Source organism: Scophthalmus maximus, chromosome 21 (genome assembly GCF_022379125.1).
Source record: "Scophthalmus maximus strain ysfricsl-2021 chromosome 21, ASM2237912v1, whole genome shotgun sequence".
In the NCBI taxonomy this organism is placed as follows: domain Eukaryota; kingdom Metazoa; phylum Chordata; class Actinopteri; order Pleuronectiformes; family Scophthalmidae; genus Scophthalmus; species Scophthalmus maximus.
The window spans coordinates 7,394,388-7,421,318 of record NC_061535.1 but is presented as its reverse complement, the minus strand read 5'-3'; the positions used below and the strand labels follow the sequence as shown (position 1 = coordinate 7,421,318).

Sequence of the window (26,931 nt, the reverse complement as noted above, 5' to 3'; positions counted from 1 at the left end):
CATTTAAAAAAACATTACAAAGAAACTACCTGGACAAGTATGATGGACATAAAGAATGCCCCAAAAAGGTAGTTAGTCATCTGAAAGATCTGTCCGAACATGGTGTCTGGAAATGGCAGCTCAGCGATCATCAGCAGGGACTTCTCCGCATAGAAGAAGCAGCTGAGGTAACTGCGGCAGCAGCAAAGACGGAACACACAATGTCAAATGTGTCATTCACCCTGGTTTTCTCAGGGATGGAGGTTTTTCATAAACTGGAACTAAAAACTCAGTTACAGTGCAACTGACACCGTAGTGACTCTTTCAAAAGCTCAGTTATCCTAGGTTGTGTTGACAGTATGTCCCTTTCTCTGGGGCACAGTGTGTCTGAAAACGACACAAATATCTGTTTAAATCATTTGGATTTGGATAAATCCTTTTCTGGAATGATTGATACACTTTTCTATTGCATTTAAACATAACAACACAGCATGTGAAACTCTTTTAATGTTTTTCTCCTCATTTTTGTGATAAAATGCTCAAGACGTATCATGTTGAGTTTTTTTTTTAAACGATGAAAAGGAGAAGAACTGATCTTTGCCAATAAAACATTACAGCTGAGAGCTGCAGACCAGGTTTCAGTTCTGTGAAAGAAACACAGACGCATCCAAACCAACCTGAGCTCACATGCAACATTATGGCTTCATGATAATCATAAAAAATACCAACATTACCAAATGTAAAAGTTAATACTTTGCTTTTACATTTGGTAAAAATGTATTTTCTGTAAAAAAAACCCATACTTTTTTAAAGCTTGTATGTGATGAATTAGTTATTAACAAATAACTGATGACATAGCGAGCTGGGTGAGAAGGTCCTCCTCTGCTCTGATCACACTCTTTGTCCACCAACACCTCAGATAATCAGTGGACATGTTTCTTTTTCAGTAATATCACTGACTCTGGATTAATTGACCTGCAAGATCCAGAAATAGAAGCTTAATCTTCTGGGAAATCTCGACAATTTACTCGATGAAGGTACATTACTTAAACTCCTCGTCATCTTAATCCACCTAACACCAATTATTTAATTCACTAATTGTGACCTTAGTGCGTAATACGCTAGTGTGTATAGACTTTTTAAACTTTAATGGGACTTTGCAATAGGTCATTTTGCAGTGTGTGTGCAGTGTGCAGGAAAGACAAAGCAGGAACACAGAAACACTGTACTCACGCGCTGCCGAGGCCAGAGTAGACCCATTTAGTTTTGCCGATGCCCTGGTACTCTGAGGCCACGTAGTAGAAGCAGGCGTTGAGGTGGAGCATGAAGAGGAGATAACCGATGGTGCGAATCACTCTGACAGAGGAGAGAAGACGTCACTGTGTCACTCAGCTCTGTGTCCATCAACTTCAGAGGCTCGCTACAGGGAGTTTTTTACTATTGCTGCTTTAGTGCAATCACGGCATAACTGTGCGCGTGGAACTGATGGAACCACTGAAATAAAAGCCTCAAAACACAAGAAACACAACAATAAAAAATGAATATGATTCAACAGCAACACAAAGAGTCATGATTTCTCAGGACAGGATTTCTCAGCAATCCCTCCTCCATCCCTTTATAAACCACTGACTGCGTGAAGTGTGTACATTAACAACGAAAAAGGCGTTAAATCATAGCCGCTGAATTCCTTTCATTGTGACATACCTCCAGATGTACGCCTTGGCCATGATGCTCTCCAGACGATCGCTGAACTCAAAAAATGTATCAGCCTTCACAAGAATAAGGAGAAAGTAAACGACAGGAAGGAAACAAAGTGCTGTCAGGATGTTTTGAGTGACTGATAAAAAACACAATGTAAACACATGAGTAAATTCACCTTCAGCAGACGATTGGCTCTGAAAATGGATTTGAATCCAAACTGGAAGTACAGCAAGTCAAAAGGTATGAGACACAGCATGTCAATCTGTGGATGTTGAGAGACAGGACCAGGTCACTGGCATTAGTTTGCGCTCGAGACCAAAAGAATCAAACAGCTAAAGACTTTAAGCGACAACACCTTGAATCTCTCGCAATCCCTGTAGTTCTTCTTCGTCATCTGTCTGTCTTTCTGAAAGGAGCAAGAGTACGTTTAGATGCCAACTGGTCTTCATCAGGCAAATGATCAAAAACAAAAGTCATCGTGAAAATTAAGAACGCAGATCCCAGATGCCTTTAAATAAATCTATTGCCCCGAACCTAAATGTAGCATGTTGCGTTCTATATTACCAAACGACATCATCCTGTCCAGGTCGTTCTCAGTGATCGCCACTACTCAGGACTATATCAGACTTACTATGATGTCTCCTGCTTTGACGAACTGTTTGCGGGACTGGAAGACGACGGAGTCGGCGAGGTAGATGAGGTCGGCCAGCAGGTCCATCACGAACCAGAAAGGGATGGCGCTCTCGGTGTGGTACGGGAAGCACAGGCGCGCCGTGATGAACCAGGTGTTGTAGTTGAAGGCCAGCGTCACCACGCTCAGCCAGGCGACGTAGCGGCGGTCGGTGAAAGGGTCGATGGTGTTCCCTAGCACAAAATCCAGCTGCTGCTCAAACGGCTCCAGCACAGTGTCCACGGTGAGCCAGGCCGTTTGAATGAACTTGGTCTTCATGTCAACCTGCTCCTTTTTCTCATCAATGCCCTCTGCTTTCTTCTTCTCCTCCTCCTCCTTCTTCTTCTGCTCGGCCTCCTTCTTTTTCTTCTCCTGCTCCTCTTTCTTCTTCTTGTCAGCCTCCTCCTTCTTTATCCGATCCTCCTCCGCTTGCCTCTTCCTCTCCTCTATGACTTTGGCGTAGTCGTCTTTGCGTAGCAGAGGTGCTGGAAGGACAGAATCGAGGCGCCGACATGTTCAAGCTCAAGCGGCACACATGATTTATTTATTAGTGCTGAAAGCGAAGCTCTACCTGGCCATCGCCCAGACGAGTAGCACCGTGTTTGTACTCACTGACAGGAGGGCTGATCTCGGGGGAAGAGGCGTACTGATCCACCACTTTCTCCTTGTACAGCTCCTGTCTCTCTCTCATCTGTTTGATGATGGCTCTGAGCTGCTCGTCTGAGTACTTGTTGATGACGATGGGTGGGGGCGCCTCCTCTCTGAGGAAAATACCAAACATCACAAACATCAGTGGTTTTTTTCATGTGCTGAATCACTTTTACAGTTAAATTATTACATTTTCCAATGTAATAGTAGTAACCAGTTGTGCCAAAGAATACCTATTGGTACCTCTTTGGCTACAGCCAATATTTCATATGTTTAATTGAGTGCTGAACCCACAAACTTTGCAGTTTCAGCTCATTATTTCCAGTGGAAAGGCTCAGCTGATGTACACACTCAGACAGATGAAACGAGCATCTGTGTTTATTTGTCGCCTCCTAGTGGACAAGTTTCAGTAATGCATCCTGCTGACAGGAGGAGCCAGGAGGCTTGTTTGCATCAGAGCAAATCCCTTTCACAGGGTTGAGTTCAGCACTTAAATCAATTAAAATTAGCTTATTCTAGTTAAAAGTGAAACAGGAAGACACAACGAAAAAAGTGACATCACTTCCCTTTTTCCAAACAGAGCGTGGGATATGGTCTTTACATGTTTAATTTATGGGTGAACTATGCTGATATGGAACCCAGTGCTAAGAATGTTATTTTTTTTCCACATTTCTTTCCGCCAAAAAAATATAGATTGAACGTATATTTCAAATCATGGCAAACTTCAGAGGTTCAGACATCAGTAACTGAATGTTCAGTCTGTTCCAATTTGATTTGCAAGTCCATCAGTGATGTTTTTCAAAGCCACCGTTTTCAAATCCCTCACCACACAGATCTCGCAGATTAGTTTCTTAGATGTCAAAACAAGCATTTGGACAGTTTTGAAAATGTGCAAACAAATTACATCTTGTGTCATTGGCGCGGATTGCTGCAGGTAAAATGACACGTTGTCATCAAACAAGGCATTGTGTTCATCTGAGCTAACCGACATCATTGCCCATAATGAGCTCACGCCAGGCAGAGTTCGGCACGTCACCTTTGCACTCCTGACGCGCTCATGCTATTTATTCCACACACACTTCACTCTAGCTGACATCTGTAACTGCAGAGCTCCGCGCTTGCACCTCTCTCCTTATTCACCCACTGATGAAACATTTACAACACGTGTGCTCATTGAGAAAAGTAACGTGTGTTGACAACTGCGAGGGTCGAATCTTTAGTCACCCCTGGTGGTTCCTATTGTTGGAGCAGCGGTAGCCCTGGTGAGCTTCTTTAAACCAAAAAGCTGAAAAGCTTTTAATCCACTTTCAAGCCATCCCTCTGTTAACATCAATGTAGCAACAGGGGATAAAGTTCCATGCTGGGTCATCTTTGAGGGTTTCTGTCTCTCTCTGTCATCATGCCAGGGAATCTGATTGGGTGATTAATCTGATACTTTTGATACTGTCAGTGTTGGTCAAGGACTGTTTTTTTTTAAGTGCAATCTGGAGGCTGGGCAGGTGCTCGAGGTGATAACACTCTTTATCTGCTCTGTTTAATTTAATTTACTCTTGCCTCATGGATCTTACTGTATGCATCCACCCAGCGACACGGGTAGAAAAACACTTGTATGTTGATGAAATTGTGTTGCTAAAACAACTGGAAACCTCAGAGTCTACAGATGACTTACCCCTCAGGTCCAGCTTGGTCAGCTGGAGCAGGAGTAGGGCCCGGGACTGGGGCTGATGCCGGAGCTGTGGCTGGAACCGGGTCCGGGGCCGGGTCCGGGGCCGGGGATGGTGCGGGAGCAGGGCCCGGGGCTGGAGCTGATTCTGAGAAAGAGGAACAATCACACTCATATTTTATCTCTTCTAGACTTGAGTTTTTTCCCCAAGTGCATTTCATTCTCTTCTCAGGTGAAACATCTGAAGACAGAAATGTGTAAAAATGGTGCTGCCGCATCCGCCAGGTTTTCAACTCCAAAAAAATTGTTTTTTAAAGCCTTTAATGTTATTTGTAATGAGGTAAATGATGTGTCTGGCAGTTTAAAGGTGAATGAAAAACAAACGGCCTAATAAATGAATCTATACACTAGCTGACTTGGTTTTATAACATCTCTATTAAATCTAGTATTAAATCTAGTTTTAAATTTAATGCGCAGATGGTCAAAACCTAATTTGAAGAAAGAGCTCTTTAGTATTTGTTTAAATTATTCTCTTGTTGCATCAGCGCTGTGCTGGTTAAACACACAACTGAGTACATACTGTAGAGGAGTCAGATACAAAGTGATGTCAACGAAGCCAGATGTGTTTATCGTGTCATTGCATGTGCTACAGTCGGAGTGTAGTTTGAGTTCAGTTTTTATTTCTATTTAACCTTTATTTTTTCAGGAATAATCCCATTGAAATTAAAAATCTCTTTTTGCAAATGAGTCCTGGCCATGATAGCAGCTTAAAAAGGAGTATCTATGAATGAAACAAAACCACAACTTAACAACAACAAACAACATAAAAAATGTACATGAGAGAACCAAGTAAGAGTTTAATCTGCTGTCCTGGATGACCCACTTGTGCTTGACTTGCTACAGGACAGGTGACTAAACTGAGAGCAACACACTCTACAAGTCTCTGAAATCCAATTAATCGTATACTGTAGAGCAATAGATCTATATTCATGTTAATCAATTAATCAGTCAATATCTGTGACTTCTTGAGCAATAATTCTGCCTAATGGAAGCAGAGGACAGGAAGTCTGAGAGAGCCCATCTGACACAAAGCTAAACAAAAAGGGACAAACAGTAATTGTAATTTCAGCCTCTCAAATGAATGATGACTTACCCTGCGGTTTGGCCTCATCCCCCTTATCGGCTGCCTTCTCCTCCTACAAGACAAATCAACATTTCCCACAAGTTCACATGTTCGACTTCATTACTCAAACCACCGTCATTAGAGACACAATTTAATTTACAGAAGCTTTTAGTGAATTTAGTATTTGAGAAATTCCCCACTACGCTGATGGACACTTTAAAACGAGCCAGGTCTGAGATGAAATAAATCTAAGCCTGTTAGGTTGGAGAGTGATAACACTGCAGCTGTGATCTCGGGAGAAACAAATGTAACAAAACCTGCTTATAGTTTATGGGATAAGATTTTGAACAGCTGCGATTTCAGCCTTTCACTTCTGCTGCTGCTGTTTTTCTGAAACAAAGTTACCAGTAGGATGAAGGCTGATACACAGAGTACAATAGTTATCAAGACAGTATGGATGAATGAAAATAAAAGACGCCCCAGAATTTAAATATGAAACACATATTTCTCTACTTTCAAACAGGTCTTACATTCGCTGGAGCTGGAGCTGGAGCTGGAGCTGGGTCGGGGGCCACTCTGGTGGTCCCAGGAGCCGCTGGCACCTGCGGACCACTGAGGAGGCCCTTGAACTTACTGAACATGTCTCGAGACCAAAAGGTGCATCTGCTGTACTCTCTGCAAGTGGCTACCTGTATGAGGGTAACTGCACTGATTCCTCTGGACTAACAAGATCCCCTCCTCCGGGCTAAACCCTCCCTCTCTGCCCCTTGGCCTCCTCTTCTTTTCTTCTCCCCCTCTTTTAAAGCGACACGCCCTCATAACCACGCTGGTCCTGATGGTATTACTGCTTTTAGCACCACTAATACGCTTGCACGCAGAAAAGCCCCGACCATCAACAGTGACATCTAAGCACACCATCTCATGAGGGATCCTATTAGGCTTATGGGTGACCACTAACGCAGAGCTGGAGCACTGGAGCACCACCTGTGCCTGTGTGACGAGCACATACAGGCTACGCTCGGCATCTCGCTGAATGTACTGCATTACATACATACACCACAGGCTTTGGTTGGCTGCAAGAAAAGAAATTCATCCATGCACATGACATTTTTACTGCTCTGGTTATACTGACAAAACAATATCTGTGACTTTAAGTGGACATTATGATCGCCTCTTCATTAAAACTAATGCAAGGGTTTGCAGAGTGACAGACATTATCTCTGTTTATGGAGTGTGTGTGTGTGTGTGTGTGTGTGTGAGTAGCACAGCCTTAATTAAAAAAGACTGGAGGTTTAGATTAGAGGTAGATTGGAGTAAAAAAGTGGACATTTTATAATTCTAATTTTTTTTTTCTATTATTATCATTATTTATTTCTTTATTTTGGTGCAAGTCATAAACTGTAAATAAAAATGGACATAGACTCTGGAAAGTGAAGCCATTACAGAAGTGCCTGAAACCTGTATTCTCTCGAATGACTCCACTGGTTGTCACTTTCTATAGAACTCCACATTCTAGCTAAATCAAAATCAGAAGTTTTTATCTGGCCTTGCTAGAAGTCTTTCAGTAAATATTGGCACTGTGCTGGATAGTTGAGCAGTGATTCACAGTATGTGGATTTCATAATCAACATGATGCGAGTTAGGAGAAACGGTAAGTTTGGCCATTTGGCCATAAATCGTCTAATTTCCATTATCTTTGCATATTTTCCTTTTTTTCCCGTTTATCTCTTCTCTCAGCGAGATACTCGCTTGACTCCCTTGTCATTAAGAATCTAATTGCACCACTATCGCCGCTCCCCTCAGCCCATACTCCACTGCTCCATTCCTCTTGTAAAACTGAGTACCGAACCAGCGAAATGCCGTAGTGATGCAGACAGGGCTTGACTCAGCCTAATGTAATGTATCTCAGAGCGCTCTCAAGGATCATTTACTTGTTTGGGGCGGGGGAGAAAGGAGGGGGAGCAGAGGAGGAACCAACGAGGCCTGATGCACTTTTGCATGCCTCTCCATCTTTCCAGCATCCAGTGAAGCAGGGAGATGGTCATTAGATACTCTGCACCGCTTTCATTAATCTAATTCAGCCTTGGGAGTCGGGCCTAGCCCTTGACTATACTGTGAAAGAGCTCAACGGAGGAAAACATTGGTCTTTTTGTTGTTTACTTACTGTGAACACCTGTGGAAATGTGCAGAAATCCCTCCAGTTTTGGTTGTAGAAGTTTCAGTGAGGCATTCTGAGATTGTACACTAGTCATGCAAAGTATGTAATTACACAAATTCAAATGTGGTGGATGACTGCAATTACAAAAACCCTACAGAGGATACAGATGACTTCCACACGTCAGTCACCAGCACAGTGACAATAGACCTTGATGGTGGAACAGCGAGAGATAAATTTATAGCTCAAAGTGGAAGAGACTGAATTCTCCAGTGGCCAGTGACATATGACTCACCGCTCTAATTGGTGCAATACAGAGCTGCTCTCAACCAGGGGTCTGGAAATTATAACAAGGTCTGACAAAGAGAGGTCAATTCACAGTGATCACGGTGGCAAATGGCACTATGATTACCCCTTTAACAATGCCATAAAAATCAAGCACTGCTCTGGTACTTTGTGTGAGGAGTCTCTTCAGCGAAGAGGACAGAAATGGCAGTGATTTGTTGTAAGAATAAAGGCTTTTTGAAGGACGATTTCTTGTCCCTTAAAAAGAGCACTTATCCTTAGTGTTTTTCAAGTATTTGAGTCTTTTGCCCACATCTACTTCTACTGAAAATAAACAAGTCTAAGTAAAACTGGCTGTACAGGGAGACGGTGCAGAAACATTTACAGAGAGGGGGCATTTACTGTAGCTGACTGAATCATTAAGCTGTGGTTTATCTGAAGGATGAACTGGGTTGTGACTTAACAAATGTACATAAGTTGTTACAGCATAAACGACTCAAATTGAGATCTTCCACAGAAGCTTTCAATTTTACCAACCTCTCAATCCACTTCGATCTAGTCAGAATCGACGATTATAGCTCTATCCCCTTATGTCTATCCACTGGGTGTCCCACAGGGCTCTGCACTGGGCCCAGTCCTGTTCAGAATATACATGAATGATTAGCCTATTGGACAATGTGACATCGTATGCTGATGACAATTATTCTTGTTCATGGTAAAACTCCAGAAGAGGTCACAAACGAGCCAACAGATGCGGGGGGTCACATGCTGGCTTAAACAATACTGTTGAAACTAATTGCATCAAAAATGTTTGTACATGGTATGTGTGAATTGTCGCAGAATACAAACATTTAGAGTCATACCCACGCAAAAAGATAACCACTCAGTAGTTCTTTCCCACATCACCATATTTCTAATGAGTTTATCTAATACACAGTCTACAGCCTTTAATCACTGGACTCACTGTACAAACAACCGCCTCAAACTTCAAACAAGAAGCCATTCAGTTTTCATCAGTGCCATCTTCTTAAAACGTACGATCTGCCTAGTTGGGAAATCAATTAAGCTCCTTCTCCTCCGTCTCGCTTCATCTACGTCAAATTAACCAGAACGGAACTATGGAGGTAATTGAACAATCACAGGTAGAATGAATTTAGCCATGTCTTGTGTTTTCCTTCAGAGCATCACATCAATAGAAATCAGTGTTAGTCCCAACAGTTTTTCATTTAACTTTAAGAAATTGCTTACTGAAAACCAACAATGTCAATACCAATGCTGTTTGTATCCACATTTAATATGACTATACTCATAAATACCTGTATAAATGAGTTGTGTGGGCTTTCATCACAATGTAGTCCTGTTTTACATTTGATTATTTTAATTGGTTATTCATGCCTCAATAAAACTAACTACATTTTTGGCTAACTCTGGGACAATCACAATTATTTGAACACTGATTCATGTATATTGTTCCTTTTTAATAAGAAATAAACAAAACAATTGTTGCCAGTGCACAGCCTGTGTTATATGTTGTCTTGGAAAGATGGTACAAGATAATGGAGCAATCTCTGAATCTGCCTCTGCTCAAAGTGTTTGATCACCGAAAACAAAAATGTTATTATTCATATTGAATACTATTTGAGAAGTGACAAACGGCAGAGTGGTGCTATATGAGGTCGCGGCACTGAATGATGAGCCTTGCATTTCCGTCTCCTACCAAATGGGGGCAGAATATACTTTCATATCTACCCCAACAGATGATGAAACCATTTTCATTTGACTTGTCCAGGTGCTGCTGAGAATCACTCCGAGTTCTAGGAAAACAAAAAACCAGAGTGAATTATGAGAATTCTGGACACGACAACATCTGGTGTCACTGTAGAAGTTGTCCCAAGAAAATAAAAAGAGCCACTAATTCATCGCCTCATCTGATTCTTTTGTGAGAGATGTGTTTGGACAGTGACTGTGACTGTTGATACCGTGGAAGTCAACAGTATATATTTTTCATTCAATTGTTCAGACTAAACAGAGGAGACACATTTGAGCAAATGCTTCCTAAAAATCCATGTTTAAAATGTGAGATAATGTTTGTACTGTACAACAAATAATCATCATGAGCATCTCTTTGTTTGGAGTTCTGGACAGCAGCCACTTATTTATCAAAATATTGTCTAATGTCACTAATTCACTTAAAACTATTGGAATGTTGGATGGAAACTGACGTTATGAATCAAGATAAGATGTCCTACATGTTGTGATGTGTTTATGCTGCTGAGGGTGAGATGAGGTTAGGAGTTGTGTTATTATTGGAGGAGTCCACAGACGGGATACATTTGATTCCCATTGTTTCACTCTTTCCATTGCATTTCTTCCTAAGGTTGCAGCGCGCTGCTTTATTGGCTCGTCCTCGTGGGAATGTGTGTGTGTGTGTGTGTGTGTGTGTGTGCGTTTATATTTTGAGTGCATGAGCGCTGAGCCACAGAGCACTGAGGTGTGTCATTGAGAGGCCCTGTGGGGCTTAATGCCTGGACCATTGGTGTGCACATTAATCTGAATGAAGGCACAAAGTGACAGGTCGGTGATTTAGGCGGCCCATTAAAGTTCACAGTCACCACAGTGGGGCTGCGGGCTGGGAGGGAGGGTCCAGCAGCTCAGGTGCTCTGGGCCGTCCACCGAACACTGAGGGCGGGAGGGACAGGTGGCTGCAGAGTGGGGATATGCCTCCACCGACCACCTCTCTGCTATATTATGCTAAATGTCTATAGTGGCTGTACACACACACACACACACACACACACACAAACATACATATTGGGGTGTGTCTGCATTATTGTTTTTTTGGCCAGTGTGACAGGTGATAACTGGGCTCTGACTTTGACACCATGATGATTTCTCATGAATGTTAACAACCCAGCTTCTCCCTTACTGTGTTTTTTTTCTTCCTAACACACCCTCTGGCAGTAATCAGATCTTACATGACCAGGACCTCAGCCGGCGTTAAGCTACGGGTCTTCTCATCATTACACTTCCATCCTGACAAAAGTCAACTATTGCTGAAATATATTAGTTCCTGGGTCAACACTCCCTGAATTAGACTGGACTGTGGAGGAGTGGACATTACAGCAGCCAACAGCTGCAGGATATAGAGGAAGCAGACAATATAAATATGAGTTAACAGAAGAGGGAATAATGACAGCGCTGATTATATTCATCAACAACAAATTACAGCATCCCTAATAATAATAATAATAATAATGATAAATTTCATTTATAGAGCGTGTGTGCTAAGGTCCTTGCACATGAAAGACTAAAGCCTCCAAACATGCTGTGGCAACAAACCTTTCAACATTTTACACCAGTAGAAATTTCTGTCTGTGTCCTCTGCTTCATCTCCTTTTGTACTAGAAAACAGCTCTTTTAAAATCAAAGTGCTCGCGGTGAAGGCCAAGCGCTGAAATGAGCACCAAACTTAACTGAAGAATCTCTTTTCCACCAGTGGCTGGACTGTGAAGTAGTCCAGATCTTTTCTTTGACAATGTTTCGAGAGATTAAGTGCATCCTTCGTCGTGTGACAGAGAGTTTTCAGTAGACCTCTGGCTTTGTCAGAGTGTTGGAGGCAGGTATCTGCTCTAATCTCTCAGGGCTTTCACTGATCCACACACCACTGACCCAGCATTCTGAGCCAACAGGCCGGATATGTATGTGTGGCCGGATAAACGTCACGAGCGGCTCATCTAACCAGTTCTGTAATTAATTCAGCTTCTTCCTTCCGACAGCAGAATGACTGGAAAAATACACAAACTGACCTCACATCCTTTTAAATTAGCGAATTTGTTATCTGCTATGAAGTGGGTGGTTTTGAAAAGTCCCCTCATTTCCTCCTCATACTGCTACTGCACAACTTCAATATCATTAGCCATCACATTCTTTGCAGAATCATCACCTTGCTTCCTTCTCATGGCCGCTGTATGGGAAACACCATCCGAGTGTCGCAGCGTCAGACAACTAACGGAACCTGTCTGAGGATGCTGAGGGTAAAGTTTGTCAACGTGGACATCACTGATGCTGCTGTTTGCACTCGTCCATTCAGGTTCTGGTGTACACCACCACCGATGATGTAAATTTGTGACTTCACACTGAAGTTGGAAAGTTGACAATGACAAGTTCATTGTCATTGAGAGCTGTCTGTATAGTGAGAGATGCTGCATCAGCACAGGGGGCTCGCAGCCTTGTAAAGAAGGGCAGAGAGAGGGTGTGTTGTCCAGGCCAGAGCTTGGTCCATCTGATGGAGCCTTTCAGGCCAATCCTCCCATATTCTCCTATAAACGTTCACTCCACAATCTCTGTAAACGTGTAAAGGAGTTTTCCCACAAGTGCTGCGTTTGCAGAAATTGACGATATTGTGCACAAAACCCAGATTCTTGGAGTCCTGGATTTAACTGAGAACAATGAAGCTACAGTAGATGCTCACCAACACAAAACAGGAAAAGAGAAAAACACAACTAACAGAAATGGAAAGTGCAGCTTCAGACCGATTCCCACCACAAAGCAAGTGAGAAGAACGTGATGGACGTAGACACAGTAAAGGTTAATCTTAAACGTCTCTATGACCGAGAGCAGAGTTCACACCGGTCTCACTGACATTAACTTCCCACACCCTGCTCTGCCGGCGTTATATCGCCACATAAACATAAACACAACACACGTGAGAACAAGCGGAGGAAGGTGAGGGTTAATGAAAGGTGGGCCTCTCATTTTTGTCTTGTGCCCCCCTCCGCAGATGGAGACACCGATAATATCCTCCCTTTTCCTCTCCTCCTCCGAGCCCCGGCCGCATCCTGGCCCCTGGCCGCCTCCCTGCTGCAGCTCCACTTCCTCTGGATAAGAGCTGGAGCACCGACTATCTTCATATCTAGGCTACGGATGCCAACTGTAATCGGTCAGGTCTGTTGGCGCGCGCGTGTGTTTTATTAGTCAGGAATATAGGACGGCCTCATACTGCCTGTGAGACTGCGTGTGCATGAAACTGGGTATTGAGTGGTGCTGTAAATAGCCTTTTATGTGAAAAGATAAAGCAGCCACGTTAGACAACAAAGGCTTGTTGACCCCAGCGTGAGGATACATGTTGTGCCTCCGGTCACTGCTTTCAAAGAGATAAAATGCTGTTTCGTTTTCATCATCGAGCAACATGAGGCCTGTGCACCTCAGCTGGGCAAGTGTACAACGAACACGTCAGTGCTACTTTCACACAATGAATATTTAATGTGCTCACGTGAGCTAGTGTGCTGAAAAACATAAAAAACTTCCTGACATGAGACAAATGTCTATCTTGGTAATACATTATGAATTATAGTGCATAATACATGGTACACATTTCACCCACTCAGTCGATGAAACATGACACTTCTTAGGCTGCGTGCAGACACTACTAGCACAAATGAAAAGGACACAGAGACCAAAAACACTGGTGTTGCTCTCCAAAATGGTGGTTTGTCTTGTGCATGTTTATTGTTGGTGACCGTCATCCCATGGGAACCATCAACTACAGCTTCCAAAACAGACATGGGACATAAACAAGTCCCTCCCTGTCAACTATGGTGTTTGTTCAAAGGCTTTCACCAGGTGAAATCTCACAGTTCGCAGTGTTGCGAGCGTCTTTTCAGAGACAACATTTTGATAACCTGGTACTACAGCAATACTGAAATTCAAATCAGATTTCAGCTCTTGCTAATTCCTATGTATCTGAGCATGTTAACTGGAAGTGTAATACACTACATATCATCAGTCATTCACACATGATGGTATCATTTGTCACGCATGTGACGATGAGACTGGACGCGTGCTGAACACAGGTGAAGACATCATCTGTCCTTCATGGATAACGAACCCTTTAAATTAATGGAGGCTCGCAACACTTCACCGCCACATGGGGCTGTCAAAAGTACAGAGCTGCCTACTGCAACTTTAATGTGTGACTTTACACACAGGAGCAGAGAGTTTGTGTACTTCACAACCTTGTAAACCCCCTGGTATTCAGACCGTCGGTGTTTCTGACTGCTCAGCGGGTTTCCTGGAGGAGAAGCTTCAACTGAGACACGCTGAGAAAAAAAATACTGAATTAACTGTTAATGAATGTTTTGATGTGAAATGAGTGAGTCTGTGGGAGCTGAATCTGTTTCACACAGGCAGAGGTGGAGTTTGGGTGTAACCTGGTTCAGACTTGTCGCTTGACTTCTCCAACAGGCCTCCTCAAAGATGTTTATGGTGTGTGTGTGTGTGTGTGTGTGTGTGTGTGTTTACATGCTTTAGCCTCTCTGAAAATGAAAATCTGGTGAGGCAGCAGGTGTAGGTGGAAAAAAACTGCAATGCACTTGGATGTGATATAAGGTCAGCAGTAGTGTACACACACGCGCGCACACACACACACACACACACACGCAGAGAGCCTGACTGCTTGCCAACAACAAGAATTGCATACATTGCCTCTCCCCCCCGCCATCCTGCCGGGACGCAGCACCTGTTCCGACATCAGCGGACGATGCCTCTTTTCAGGGACAGGATGGGACGGGTGTCCAGCTCCGGTGCTCAGGGGAAACGGCCAGAGGGACACAAGCCCTTGATGTGTGAGCTAAACCAAACTCGATGGTTGTTTTCAGATAGAAGATTGAGCCTCCAGCAAAGGACTTGCTTTGTCTGCACTTCACACGTATGTTTCTTTATGACCCCCCCCCACGTGACCAAATCATCTTAAAAGGAAACTCCAGGTGATTGTCACGTCAGGTTCTGGTCTGGGATGAATTTTTCATCAAATAATGACAAATTACATCAGCACCACTTAAATAAATGATGGCTTGTTTTTGATTTTGGTTCAGTAAATGCATAAATCAGTGGCGTGATCATCATGATCGAGGTGACCACCCGTAATGTTTGACATCGCTGCCTCAGCAGAGGGACGACTGTACAAAGACGAAGAGCGAGGACAGAGAGCGGAGCGGCTCGATGCGTAACGTCGTCCACTCTGCTGCCGCAAACTGTCACAACTCTGAATGACAGAGGACCTGTCAGCTGTGTAATAAAAAAAGAAAAAGCTATTCAACAAATGGAAAGCTGCCAGACAGACTGCTGTCAAGGGAAGACAAGCAACACACACACACACACACACACACACACACACACACACACACACACACACACACACACACACACACACACACACACACACACACACACACACACACACACACACACACTATTACTGAAGCTATTAATTTCCTGACTTTGCCCAGCCCAAGCTAATGGCTCTGCTATTCCTAAAACCATCCATTATCATTATCCATCTCTTTGCCCCGACACCACTATCTAAGATCCTATATCTTTAAATATTACACATTTCATCTTTATAAGAGAGTAATGGCAGGTGGTCCCGATCGGAGCGAATGGGGTGGGTTTACGCAGCGTTGTGGATCCATATGGAAGAGAAGCTATAGGGGAAAAACTAAAGCAGCAGATGGAAGCAACAGAGGATTTATTGGCAGCATGGAGAATGGAGGAGCGCAATCAATAGGCGCCATCATTTTGGAGTGGATATGGAAATGTGATAGCCAGCCTCCTCTGGCTTCGTGTCTGTGTTTGTCCACTCAAGTAGAAGCTGTGATCAATACACAGCAAGTTCTGAGGCATCTCAAACACACACACACACACACACACACACACACACACACACACACACACACACACACACACACACACACACACACACACACACACACACACACACACACACACACACACACACACACACACACACACACACACAGTGACTCATGGTCTAAAAGCTGAGCACATAACCTGGTAACCGCAATACGGTGAAGAGCCCTGGTCCCCACCGGAAAATAAATATATATATATATCATCTGTAGAAAGATATTACCCATCTATTATGTCTGTAGTTTCTGTCTGAGTGGTTATGATAATGACTCACTGAAGTAGCAACATTAGTAGAAGTAACATTGTGACATCACTAAACAAAACCGAGATGAAGCACGAAACATGACCCATGAACAGGTCACCCATTGGACGGTACTAGCCGTCAATAACGCTGTATCCACGCCTGCAATGCATACCATGCTTCATCGTCTATTTTACTCTAAATGTGACCATGATTTACAAAATGAACACTGTGCTGTATGGAAGAAATTATCTTTAGAAACTGACTTCTTATCGTAACCACTGAAGTTGCCCTTTCAAGAGAATACAGGTTTTTAGGCACTTCTCCATTGGCTTCACTTTCTAGGCCCGGTCACTTTGTCTGAACACTGAAAACAAGATCTCAGTGGTTACTTGGTTAGTAAAATCTTATTAATACAAAAGGGAAGGATGAGCACAACTACAAAAAATGAGGGAGCGGGGGAATCTAAAATAAGACCCATATGATATTAAATCAGAACTATTGTTTATGACACTTGTACATCTTCCCAGCTTCTCTGTTTTATATATTTTATATTTTTTTAATAATATTTTACAGAGACTGCAAATGTCCGGAAGAAGTGATGCCAGAACTCTGCAGGGTGGGACTCAAAGGATTTAACCATCGCACCTCATCTCAGTTAATGTGGCTCACATCTATACAGACCGATAAGTGGATTGTGCTTTTTGCAGACAGTGTGTGAGTCATCTCCTCAGCTGTCTTTGCTCGACTTTTGTGCAGTAGAGAGCTGGTTGGGATGCGGCAGCATATGCATAGGGGGAAATGTGTGTAGGTGCAGTGTGCCGGCCAGGGAGATGGAACAGATAGGTGTTAAGTCTGTGCTGCAGGCCTGATGAAATGAACAACACTGAGAGGCAGCGCGTTGCTCTCTAATATGACACAGGTGCTCTGAAGCAGCTTTGTAGCACAGTGGACCGTCCAGTGGTAAAACCCCCCTGCAGCCATACAGTGGTGGAAATGCAATATCCCTCCAGATTACAACATCCCCCAACCCCCGCCCCTCATTTTCTCCCTCCGGCTCTTAGATAATTTTATGCCCATCGCTCTTCTTTTTTAATATGAACGTGTCTGACACTGTGCCGGGAGGGAAAGAGAAGCAGGCCACGAATATGGCACGGGCGCCCATCATGCTGTGGGAACGCCAACGCTGAGAGAGGAGTGGAGAGACAGGAGTCGCTGAAGGAAGAAAGGAGGGAAGTTCCCTTCTCCTCTGGCTCTGGCAGAGGAGGAATGAGTCATCCTGTGGAGAGCCACAATGCCAAATGACTTTTCCTTCCAGTTCCTGCTCTGAGGGTCAGCTGAGGTAGAGAGTCTTTCAGGGCGAGTCAGGTGCATGGAAGCCCTGCACAGATTACTGTCAGGCAAGAAGCACTGGGTTTAATGTCAGTTATCTAGGCTACAGGAAAGTCATTTAAGGACTGAGCAAGAGGCCAAACGAGGCGGCTGCGACATTTGTTACGAGTGCATGAACTCCTCTCTACAGCTGCCTGCGTGTGGAGTGCCTCCGGTCTGGTGGTGAAACATGAGAGACCGAGTTCCTCGGCGCATCGAAAATTACAGAGTGGAGCTCAGCTCAGTCACCTAACGAGAGGAAGAAATAGAAATCCTCAGGACAAATGAAATGAGACGCAGACTTGGTGAATATCTGAATCCGACTGTGACAGTGTGGTCACGTGAATCTCTTTCTCTTGCGGCAGGATGCGATGCCAACCCTGCGCCACACAGACATCAATCAGTGGCAAGAAAACACAGAGCGACTGTGGTGATTCTAACGGCACCGCGTCTCTGATGTCCTTCTCAGGAACCGAATTGCAGTCTGGTGTTCAGTGTATTCTTTGACAGTTAACAACACATTTACAGTGACCCGGCTGAAACTGTGCCGTGTTCCTCAAAGTGAGCGGTCGAGTAACAGGTGCACAACACTTCCCGAAAAATGTTCTCATTAAAGAGGAAAATTAAAAAAGCCACGCTAATTTCCAACGACACAGCCAACGACACCTCTTAACAAACAACCAACAACTGAACAAATGATTCGATAAACGTAATAATGTCATAAATTCATTCATTCATCGTCTACCGCTTTATCCATTTAAGGGTCGCGGGGGGCGCTGGAGCCAATCCCAGCTAACATTGGGCGAGAGGCGGGGTACACCCTGGACAGGTCGCCAGCCTATCGCAGGGCTACATACAGAGACAAACAACCATTCACTCTCACATTCACACCTACGGTCAATTTAGAGTCTTCAATGAACCTAACCCCATTCTGCATGTCTTTGGACTGTGGGAGGAAGCCGGAGAACCCGGAGAGAACCCACGCATACACGGGGAGAACATACAAACTCCCTTGAGAACGCCTCAAAATCCTCCACACTCTTCAGTTTTGCTGAACCTCTTCTGAAACTCTTCAACTTGCTCACACGCCCTCCGCCTCCAAGAACAGCCACAGGCTTTTTATCGCGTGAAAACCCAACACGGTGCCCCCTGGTGCTGAGCTATGAAACACCAACTTTTTGCGAGAACATTTCAATGACTTAATCCAAATCCACCACAGGAGAACATGGGAAACGAGAATTGCATAAGGTTCAAAAACAGCTGCACACAAATTATATATGTAAACAGCTGTGTCATGTGTTCACATGTGTATTCATAACACATTCCATTTCATCCTGACAAAGTAACAGTAGCGACAGTAAAATGTGGCATGTTTTACAGTCTTGACAACGTGGAGGTTATTGCGGTTTGGGCGTCATGCATTCGCGCTTGGTCACAGTGTTTATCCTGATGTTTTTCTCCCAGAACGAGGACTGATGCCTCCTATTCTCCAGCTGAGTGAATGTTATCTCCCTGCCTGGTGTCAGAGGCCTCGCAGCTGAAGATTACACTTTGTAGTTTCTTTGCAAACACATCAGAGAGAACAGATATCTGATAGACACTTTCACTGAGGTCGGATTGGATTTTTCTTTTCCTTATTTTATCGTACAAAATGGGGCAGGTGTTATTGCCAATAACAAAACGTGGGGTCTGGCTGTTGGGTAATATAATAGACAGGATGCATGTGTGTCGGATTCAGACAAAACATCCCCTGCACTCTGCAGCAGAGCCTCCTTTTCAGTTGAAATATTATAACCCTAATCTCTGCGGCTGATTTCTTTTTGTTGAGACTTAAGTCTTTCTGGCAGAGATGGGGCGTAACCCCGCGTCCTCGTGCCAGGTCTCTCCTCCAGTGTAAAGACAGCTGCTGCCGTCGCTGCTGCCAGGGAAAAGCCCATGGAGAAAAAAAAAAGTTTTTGTTTTTTGTTTTGGCTCTTGTTCTCTCATATGTTACCAGTTGGAGGAGTCAGGGCATTAATGAAACTCAGTTTTCCAGTGGCTGAGTTTTGGGGATTTGGTCCGGACTGGGTGAAGATGGTGGACATGGCGTCTCTTGCTGCTGTTGCTGCTGGTCAAGGTTTGAAGTTTCTGTTGACGGTCTTTTTTATGGACTGTTTTTCAATCTGTCTTTGTCGGCTGCACCGAACAAGTCACACCTACGGTACAAGGGAAAAGAAGTGAAAGAAGAGTGAAAAGAAGACGGGTGATTTAAGGACAGTGGAGGACATTCTCCATCCTCTAGGGATGGCCCCCCCCCCTCCTTTTTCTCCTCACAATGCATTATCTAGTGACGGAGGCCCTGCTCTCTCTAGCGTGATGGATGGTGCTCAGCGCTCCACATCAGCCACAGCGATTGGCTCGTGCTGATAAAGCTCTGAATGGCTTTAGTAGCAATCTCATTGCCCCACAATCCCCCAAAGACATGGCTGGGTTACAGAATCTTCTACAGTCCCCTACTACTGGTGAAAGTGAAACAAAACCCGTTTGGCTTTTTCCACAGCACTGGCCTTTGGCTGCTTTCCAGTAATGTCTGAGGAAAAGCACAGCAAAGGCAAGAAAAGCAAACAAGAGGACAGTTGAGGCCATCACAGAAACAATCTCAAGATCCCACGCATCAAGCCAGCACAGCCCTTCCCTGTTATGGCAAAGGAAAAGTGGCACTTGGACCTAAACCAAAGTTCAGGTCTACATCCACTCTACCCACTGTTATGTCTTCAGGGCTCTTTCCTCCCCAACTCGAGCCAAATAGCTCTTATCAGTCGTGCCCATCACAACGACTTTTGTCACCGACTGACTCCGCTTTAGTGTCAATTTTCTCCTGCCACATCCACTGGAGAGAGTGGAGTCGAGTCAGAGGGTTACCATTCTTCGTGGGGCGGGAGGCGAGCGACCCCGCCTCTCGTCGGATCACTAACAGCTAATCTCGTTCTGATACTGATACCATGAGATCCATGCGGCGAATTCCGGGCATGGCTGGACCTGAAACTAATCTGATCCAACACCTCGACGCCCGCAGTGCTGGTCGTGGACGCCTTTGATATGATGATGCCGAGGAGCAGGATGTGTGGAGGTGGAACCAGCATCACAGTGATTATTCATGATGACAGACTGATGACTGTAATCGTTTCCAACAGTGAAAGGCCACCGACACACAGTCACAATCACCTTCAGAGAGGCAGATTATACTCAATTACACAACACCCTTTTTTTATCCAAGGAGTCTGCCGAGACGCGTCTCCACATTTCTGATGAAATAACACGTAGCCGTTTCCCTGTGGCTCTGCCAACTTTTATGACGACCCCAGCAGCTTTTCAGTTTGTTTGCGACTTTCAGCACAGGTCTAATCAGTTCTGAAGGTTTCAGTTTGTACGTTGACAGCCACTGTACACATTGATTTGGGGGTATTTCACTGGCAACAACACCGCTTACAATTTCTAACACTACAATCACTGTCATTGCTGTGATTATTGCCATTTTCAGAGGGCACAGTGGCCCCGTCTTCATCAGCATTAAAAAGATTCAGAGCCATCGCAGCAGGAGCAGCTGCAAACCAGGCCCCAGGTCTGTCTGTGACTATGGTGATCCCAGCATGCAGTGCTGTGCTGAGCAGGACAGGCATAGAGGGAGCGGATCTGTCTACTGGATCACTGTCCTCTTTACTACATCCATGTTGTGAACTAACCTGAAGAGCGACGAGGGCGACACCTGTAACTGCGGTAACTATGCACAACAAAGTGGCAAAAACATGCTAAATGAATGACCAAAATACGGTGGCCCAGAAGTCTCGAACAGAAAATAAATGCATAAATCACACAGTGAAGACGGTAACAGTTTTTCAAGCAACACCATACAACACCATACATAGTATAGCTTGAATTACATTTATCTTTCCATCTACTTAAATAACCTTTTCATGATCACTGTAATAACTTGATTTCCATAATGAAGACATTTTACACACCATACAAAAACAGAAATGAGAATGAACTGATTTAATTCATTTTATCGCCCCACGCTCAACATTTCTATGTTAGTCCAACAAAGCTGCAACATCCAATTATTAGGTTTAGGTTTGATGATTATTGTGATGATTATGTCATTTTTAAATAGCTGTCGCATGAATATTTGATGTTGTTACATCCCTTCTCACTGAGGCTCAGCTTCTGTAGCCACTAGAGAGATGGACATGGAAAAAAAGAAGAAGGACAAAAAGCTTTTAAATTAACAGCAGAAGTTGCTGACTGAAAGAGAAATCTGAAATGAGACAAAGAGAAATGGAGAGAGTGAATGATTGTCAGCATCACGAGTTCAGACCGTCCTCCCTCGATGCGTCTCTGCCTCCGAACCGACATGTTTTTCTTGAGAGAGATAAACTCTCTGGAGCACGGCACAACTCTCTGACCCCTGCACCGTCACTTAGTCTGTCTGTCTCTCTATCACTCACACTCTCGCTTTTATGCAGACCACAAATTAATCCTGCTCACACAATTTTTCCCTTTTCTGACTGCTCAGCTCCTTCCTGAGTGTGCGTGTGTCAAGAAGTCACAAATCTTCGACATTGCAGATTTGTTTTAACCCCTATAAGAATAATTCACAAACACTTGTACTTGCAATGATAAACTTTTTCCACTGGTTAATTACAAATGTGTGGAAGGATTACATTATTATTATCACTGGAAAAGTTATGACTAGTGTCACCAAGTGCTGTGTATGAAAATAGCAGCAGAAGTCCGAGTTAATTAGAGCTGTTTGTTGACCGTGAAAGCAGAAGGAGGACTGAGCGCTCCTCATGGCCGAACTCGGAGGTTTTAAGAAATGCATAGAGTCACAGTTTTAGTGTCTTATTTTTTCCTCTGAGCATATCTTTTCTGAAGCAAACACAGGCCGAGAGAAGCTTGACTTTCCTTTTGCAAAATGAATAAAAAATAACGTAAAAAAGAAAGAAAAACATGTCTGAGCACAGTATGACATTGATGTTTCTAGTCCACGGTAGGAGGTCTTATGTTGCTAATTTTCCAGACAGGACCACAGCAGCACCGAACCATGAGGCCTGTGATGCCTGGAAATGTCAGAGGTCAGAGGTCGGGTCTAAAGTGGGAGGCCATACTAGTGAGAAAAGGCAGGTGGTCTCATACAGTGCAGGGAGCAGAGGGGGGAAATTTATGTACGGTAGTTTGTTGACTAAATATATTGTTTGTTCAGACATGAAACCCTTTTTCTATATTTGCTGATACAGCACATAGTGTAAAGCCTATGCTTCCAGGTGATCAATAAACAGAGAAGACAATTCAATTCATTGTGCAACTTCTCTTTTCCATTTTGATGGAGAGAAATAAAAAAACACGCAAGGTTCGTCTGAGACTGTAGCAGAAGAGGAAAGCCCTCCAGAGTCCCATGGGTGTGCAGCTCAGCATAGTTCAGATTACTTTGGCTCCAGTATCACTGATAGACTGAGCTCATCCCATCTCACATGAGGTGCAGTAACCATAAAGTCATTATTACATTATGCCTACAAATGCAATAGCACCATTAGATTGAAATCGAATGCCGACAACACAGGCAGCGTATTCCACGTTGGCCTCTGTGTGACTGGATGTACAGGCATTGATCTACTGTAGCATACAGTCTCTCTGAGCTCGTCTCGGACTGAACCTTTTGAAATAATGTCTGATCTACGAGGCAGAGCTCAGCAGAAGTCATGCATGAGTCGGCAGGAGAGGACACGGGTCCTGAGTGCCGGAGGATTCATCATTGAAAAGCTACGCTTGCCTTGGCAGGTGGGTAAGAAGAGCTCACCATCTGACTTTTCAAATGTTGATGATCAGAAACTGAACAAAGAGAATGTCATGCTGCAGGAGCCGTGGAGCCGTACCGTACTTCAAGCACCTTGTGGTTTGGCCGAGGTCAGCTGAAGGAAAACGATGCTGTTGTGTGTATGATGTGGCTTTTTTATGTTTACTACATGTCAACACATGGTCCAACAGGACAAGGACACGTTTCTGTAATTACACAGAACATGAGCCCACACCCGTGTGATAAAATGTGTGTACGTGTATTTGGTTGTGTATTTGGTTGTGATGTGTGTGTTTGCAGTGTCCTTGTGTATGTGATTGTGTGTAATTTGAGTATGTTGTGCTATCGGCCACAGTTCTGCAGTTTGTTCTCACAGTTACACTTGGAGAGAGCCCACCACTGCTCTCCATCACACTGAAGATACAAAATAGAGTATATTATTGTTTCCACTAATTCCTCTATTCTATTCTTGATTCTACGCACTAAAGCCCTGTGAACACGTCAAGCAAGCAGGCCGTCCTGTGTCTGTCACATGGCGCTGCAGGGAGGCCTGACCACGCCTGGACAATTATTAGACGTAGATGTTGGAGTACACATGCTAATGCATATGTATGTTAATATCTCACACTCTCACATGTGCGCACACACACCATCACAGTGCCCAGGGTCTCTAAACCACATCGGGTGCTGTCTGATCGCCCAAAAGCAATCCCATCTGCCTCAAGTTTGTTTAATTATTCAGTCTCTATCCATCCATCTATAATTCACTCTCTCTGCTCCTCCGTCAAAGAGCTCTTTCTCACGTAGAATCGGCTGAACTAGGCCGATCGAGGCCCCTTTCCATGTGACGAGAGCAGGAGCATGTGGACAGAAGATGGGAAAATACAGGAAAGAAAAATAGAGGGAGAGGAGGGAGGGAGCAGAGAGGACGGGTGGTAGATGAGAAGCACCACAGGGAATTCCCCCACTTACAACCAACTGTCGGCCATTGAGCTTCTGAAGTGACTTTTCACGACTGAAGTAGCAACAATCCTGAACAGACTTGTTCCTCCTCCAAAAAATCTGCCCCCCTTTACGCACGGCTTCTGTAATCTCTCAACATACTTATGACTAACAATTATTATTTTTTGAATAATCGATTAGAACACTGCGGAAGTTTTGCAGGTGGACAGACTGATTTGACTTGTTAATGTGTTCCTTGTCCAACCAAGAAACTAAATGCATGTATTGCATACGTGATGATTGAGGGTAGACGGGGAACTGAGTGACCAGAGGGGCAGAAGTGTTCAACACATCAAATCAGATGAGATGTGAGGAGTGGAGGGCTGTGCTGTGATTCCAGCGTCAGACGGCGATGGGCAGTGGGATCTGAAGAGATGTCAGTCCACACGGACACAAAGGGACTCGCCGCCTGTGTGGTAACGACCGATCGAAGAAGGTCACTCCTCCATTGGGGAGTCATTGTTCCATGAGCTATGATTACATTGGCTGATTAAATTATGGGCTCTGGGTCTTTGGAAACCACTGAGCTAAATCAGCAACACATTTAGCCTATAATTAATGAGAGCCACATGACGCTTTGGTCAGAGCGAGCTGCTCGTGTAACCGTACAACACTCCAAGACAAGGACAAAGAAAACCCTGTTGAGTCGTCACTCTCTTCTTCTCCAACACCTGCGTCTTATTATAATGTGCTGGTGTAAATACTTCACCTTAAGTGTTTATTGCTCTTGTGTGCTGTTATCATCTGTCAGAATGACGAAAGTGTTTTAAGAACCGATAGTAGAAGTTCCAATAGGCGCCATATCGCTGCAATAATGCAATACTGAAAATTGAGAAGCACTGACACAGCTCCACAAAACTGATGGTCCGAAAGTTGGACTGACGTCAGTAGCTGTGGGAGAGGCTACTACAAGACGTTCACCATTTTGAGAAATCACGAGTGAAAGCAGCAGCAGCAGCAGCAGTGAGATGCTTTCTGAAACCTTCAAATGCAAGATGTCATTAAGCTCCGTTGAACCCAAACGAGACATGAATTGTCCAATTATGATTGGACAATTGCTGTTTGGGGGAGGGCTTTAATTAACTGTCAGTTCACAGTTAAAATTAGATGCGACTTATAAAACATATGTCCATTGCTCACATCATGGTTCCCATTTTAATGCATTACATGATGACTCTTTCTTCCCAGCACAGAAAATCCCTCTCTCTCTCTCTTCGTCTTTGATGAATAATATCCACCTGTGGTGAAAATGACACGTCCCACTGAGACATGCCCAAGCTCTGGCTACAAATGAAAATACCTCCATTAGACTGACCGTTAAATGCATTGTTGAAAACCTGGTTGGATCTATGAATCAATTTGTCATCATCAAAGGCTGTCAAAGCAGAGCTGTCAGCGCTCAGTGGATTTTCATTTGTCATCTCAGAATCGTCTCTGTGTTGATACCAGCTATTCTCTCTCTTACGCATTCACTAAATTGCTTTCCCTTTGTCAGACCTGATAATCACTTTTGGACCGTAGTCGCTTAATGATTGGGAAAGACATCTGAGGCAAGAACCAATCTGAAGAAAAACAAAACCCTGCCAAGTGTAAAGGTTAAAGAGACAGAAGTTTTTAGTCAGGGAACAATGCCCGAATATGTCAGCTGTAAATGTCAGCACTGGTTTGGACAGGGCCACTGCTTTATGACTTCCGTGACAATTAAAGCAAAACGTGCAGTATCTGAAATGTGCTTTCTTCCTTGTGTGCATTCGTTCTTGGAGACAAAATAATCTGAATTGTTTTCCTCTGAGAGATAAGCTTCTGCCATGGTTTGATGTCTGACTTTTTATCTTGGCGGAGGCTGGTTTGTTAATTGCTCAGAGGACAACAACACAAGCTGAATGGGAATGTGCAGAAATCAAACTTGAAAGGATTGTTCGACGATGGTCACGCCTTTAAGTCCCTAAGTGACGACATTCAGTCGGAGGGTAGCTGAATTATGACTCACTCTACTCGTCTTTCCTCCTCCCTGTGATTTACAAACTTTGGATTTTATTTGAGGAGTTGGTTGTGACTCTATAAACTGCACCCTGCAGAGGTTTTTGAACCAGATGACCTAAAAATGAGATGTCAAAGTGGATCAATAATAATCAAATCAAGTGTCATGTTTCAGCGTTAGAAGATTGTCTGGCCTTTAATGAAGTTCTGATGTTTTATAAGAAGTTGTACCCACGAATCTGAGCTGTTCTTACACAGAGGTGTCTATATGTAGATGCGGGGAGCTACAGTCTCTATAATGAGCACACAAACATATACGATTCACTATCCCCATCCGGGACACTCATTGACATGATACATTCTCTGACCCCTTTCTCTAAATTAAAAAACAAAACAAGTTTGCAGCAATGTAAAGCACTCTCCACCGCCGTGACCTAAATTTTTGTCCCCATGGTGACACGAGTCCCAATGGGTTAGTGTGTATCCCTGCCAGGAGCTGAAAAGAACCCCTCACACTCATTCTGCGCATACACACAGTAGCCTTAGACACACAACTCTTGTGTTTTGGTTTGG

The 26,931-nt window shown here is 43.9% G+C and overlaps 1 protein-coding gene across 5 annotated transcripts in view; it reads right to left on the bottom strand.

The window, feature by feature from the left end:
- The window catches only part of LOC118291213 (cyclic nucleotide-gated cation channel beta-3-like), a 68,892-nt gene that overhangs the window by 3,698 nt on the left and 38,263 nt on the right, over positions 1-26,931 (bottom strand). For 2 of the 5 annotated variants that reach the window (XM_047329969.1, XM_047329970.1), the window contains 9 exons: positions 9,974-10,038; positions 5,815-5,857; positions 4,668-4,809; positions 2,963-3,111; positions 2,312-2,835; positions 2,036-2,086; positions 1,856-1,942; positions 1,684-1,748; positions 1,213-1,335 (listed from right to left, as the gene is read on the bottom strand). In XM_047329969.1, the coding sequence (XP_047185925.1) occupies positions 1,213-1,335; positions 1,684-1,748; positions 1,856-1,942; positions 2,036-2,086; positions 2,312-2,835; positions 2,963-3,111; positions 4,668-4,809; positions 5,815-5,857; positions 9,974-10,000 (1,211 nt within the window). In that variant the 5' untranslated portion in view covers positions 10,001-10,038. Of the gene's footprint in view, positions 1-29; positions 172-1,212; positions 1,336-1,683; positions 1,749-1,855; positions 1,943-2,035; positions 2,087-2,311; positions 2,836-2,962; positions 3,112-4,667; positions 4,810-5,814; positions 5,858-6,314; positions 8,384-9,973; positions 10,039-26,931 lie in introns of those variants that run through there. The other 3 variants (XM_035619265.2, XM_035619272.2, XM_035619266.2) reach the window with 3 other exon arrangements.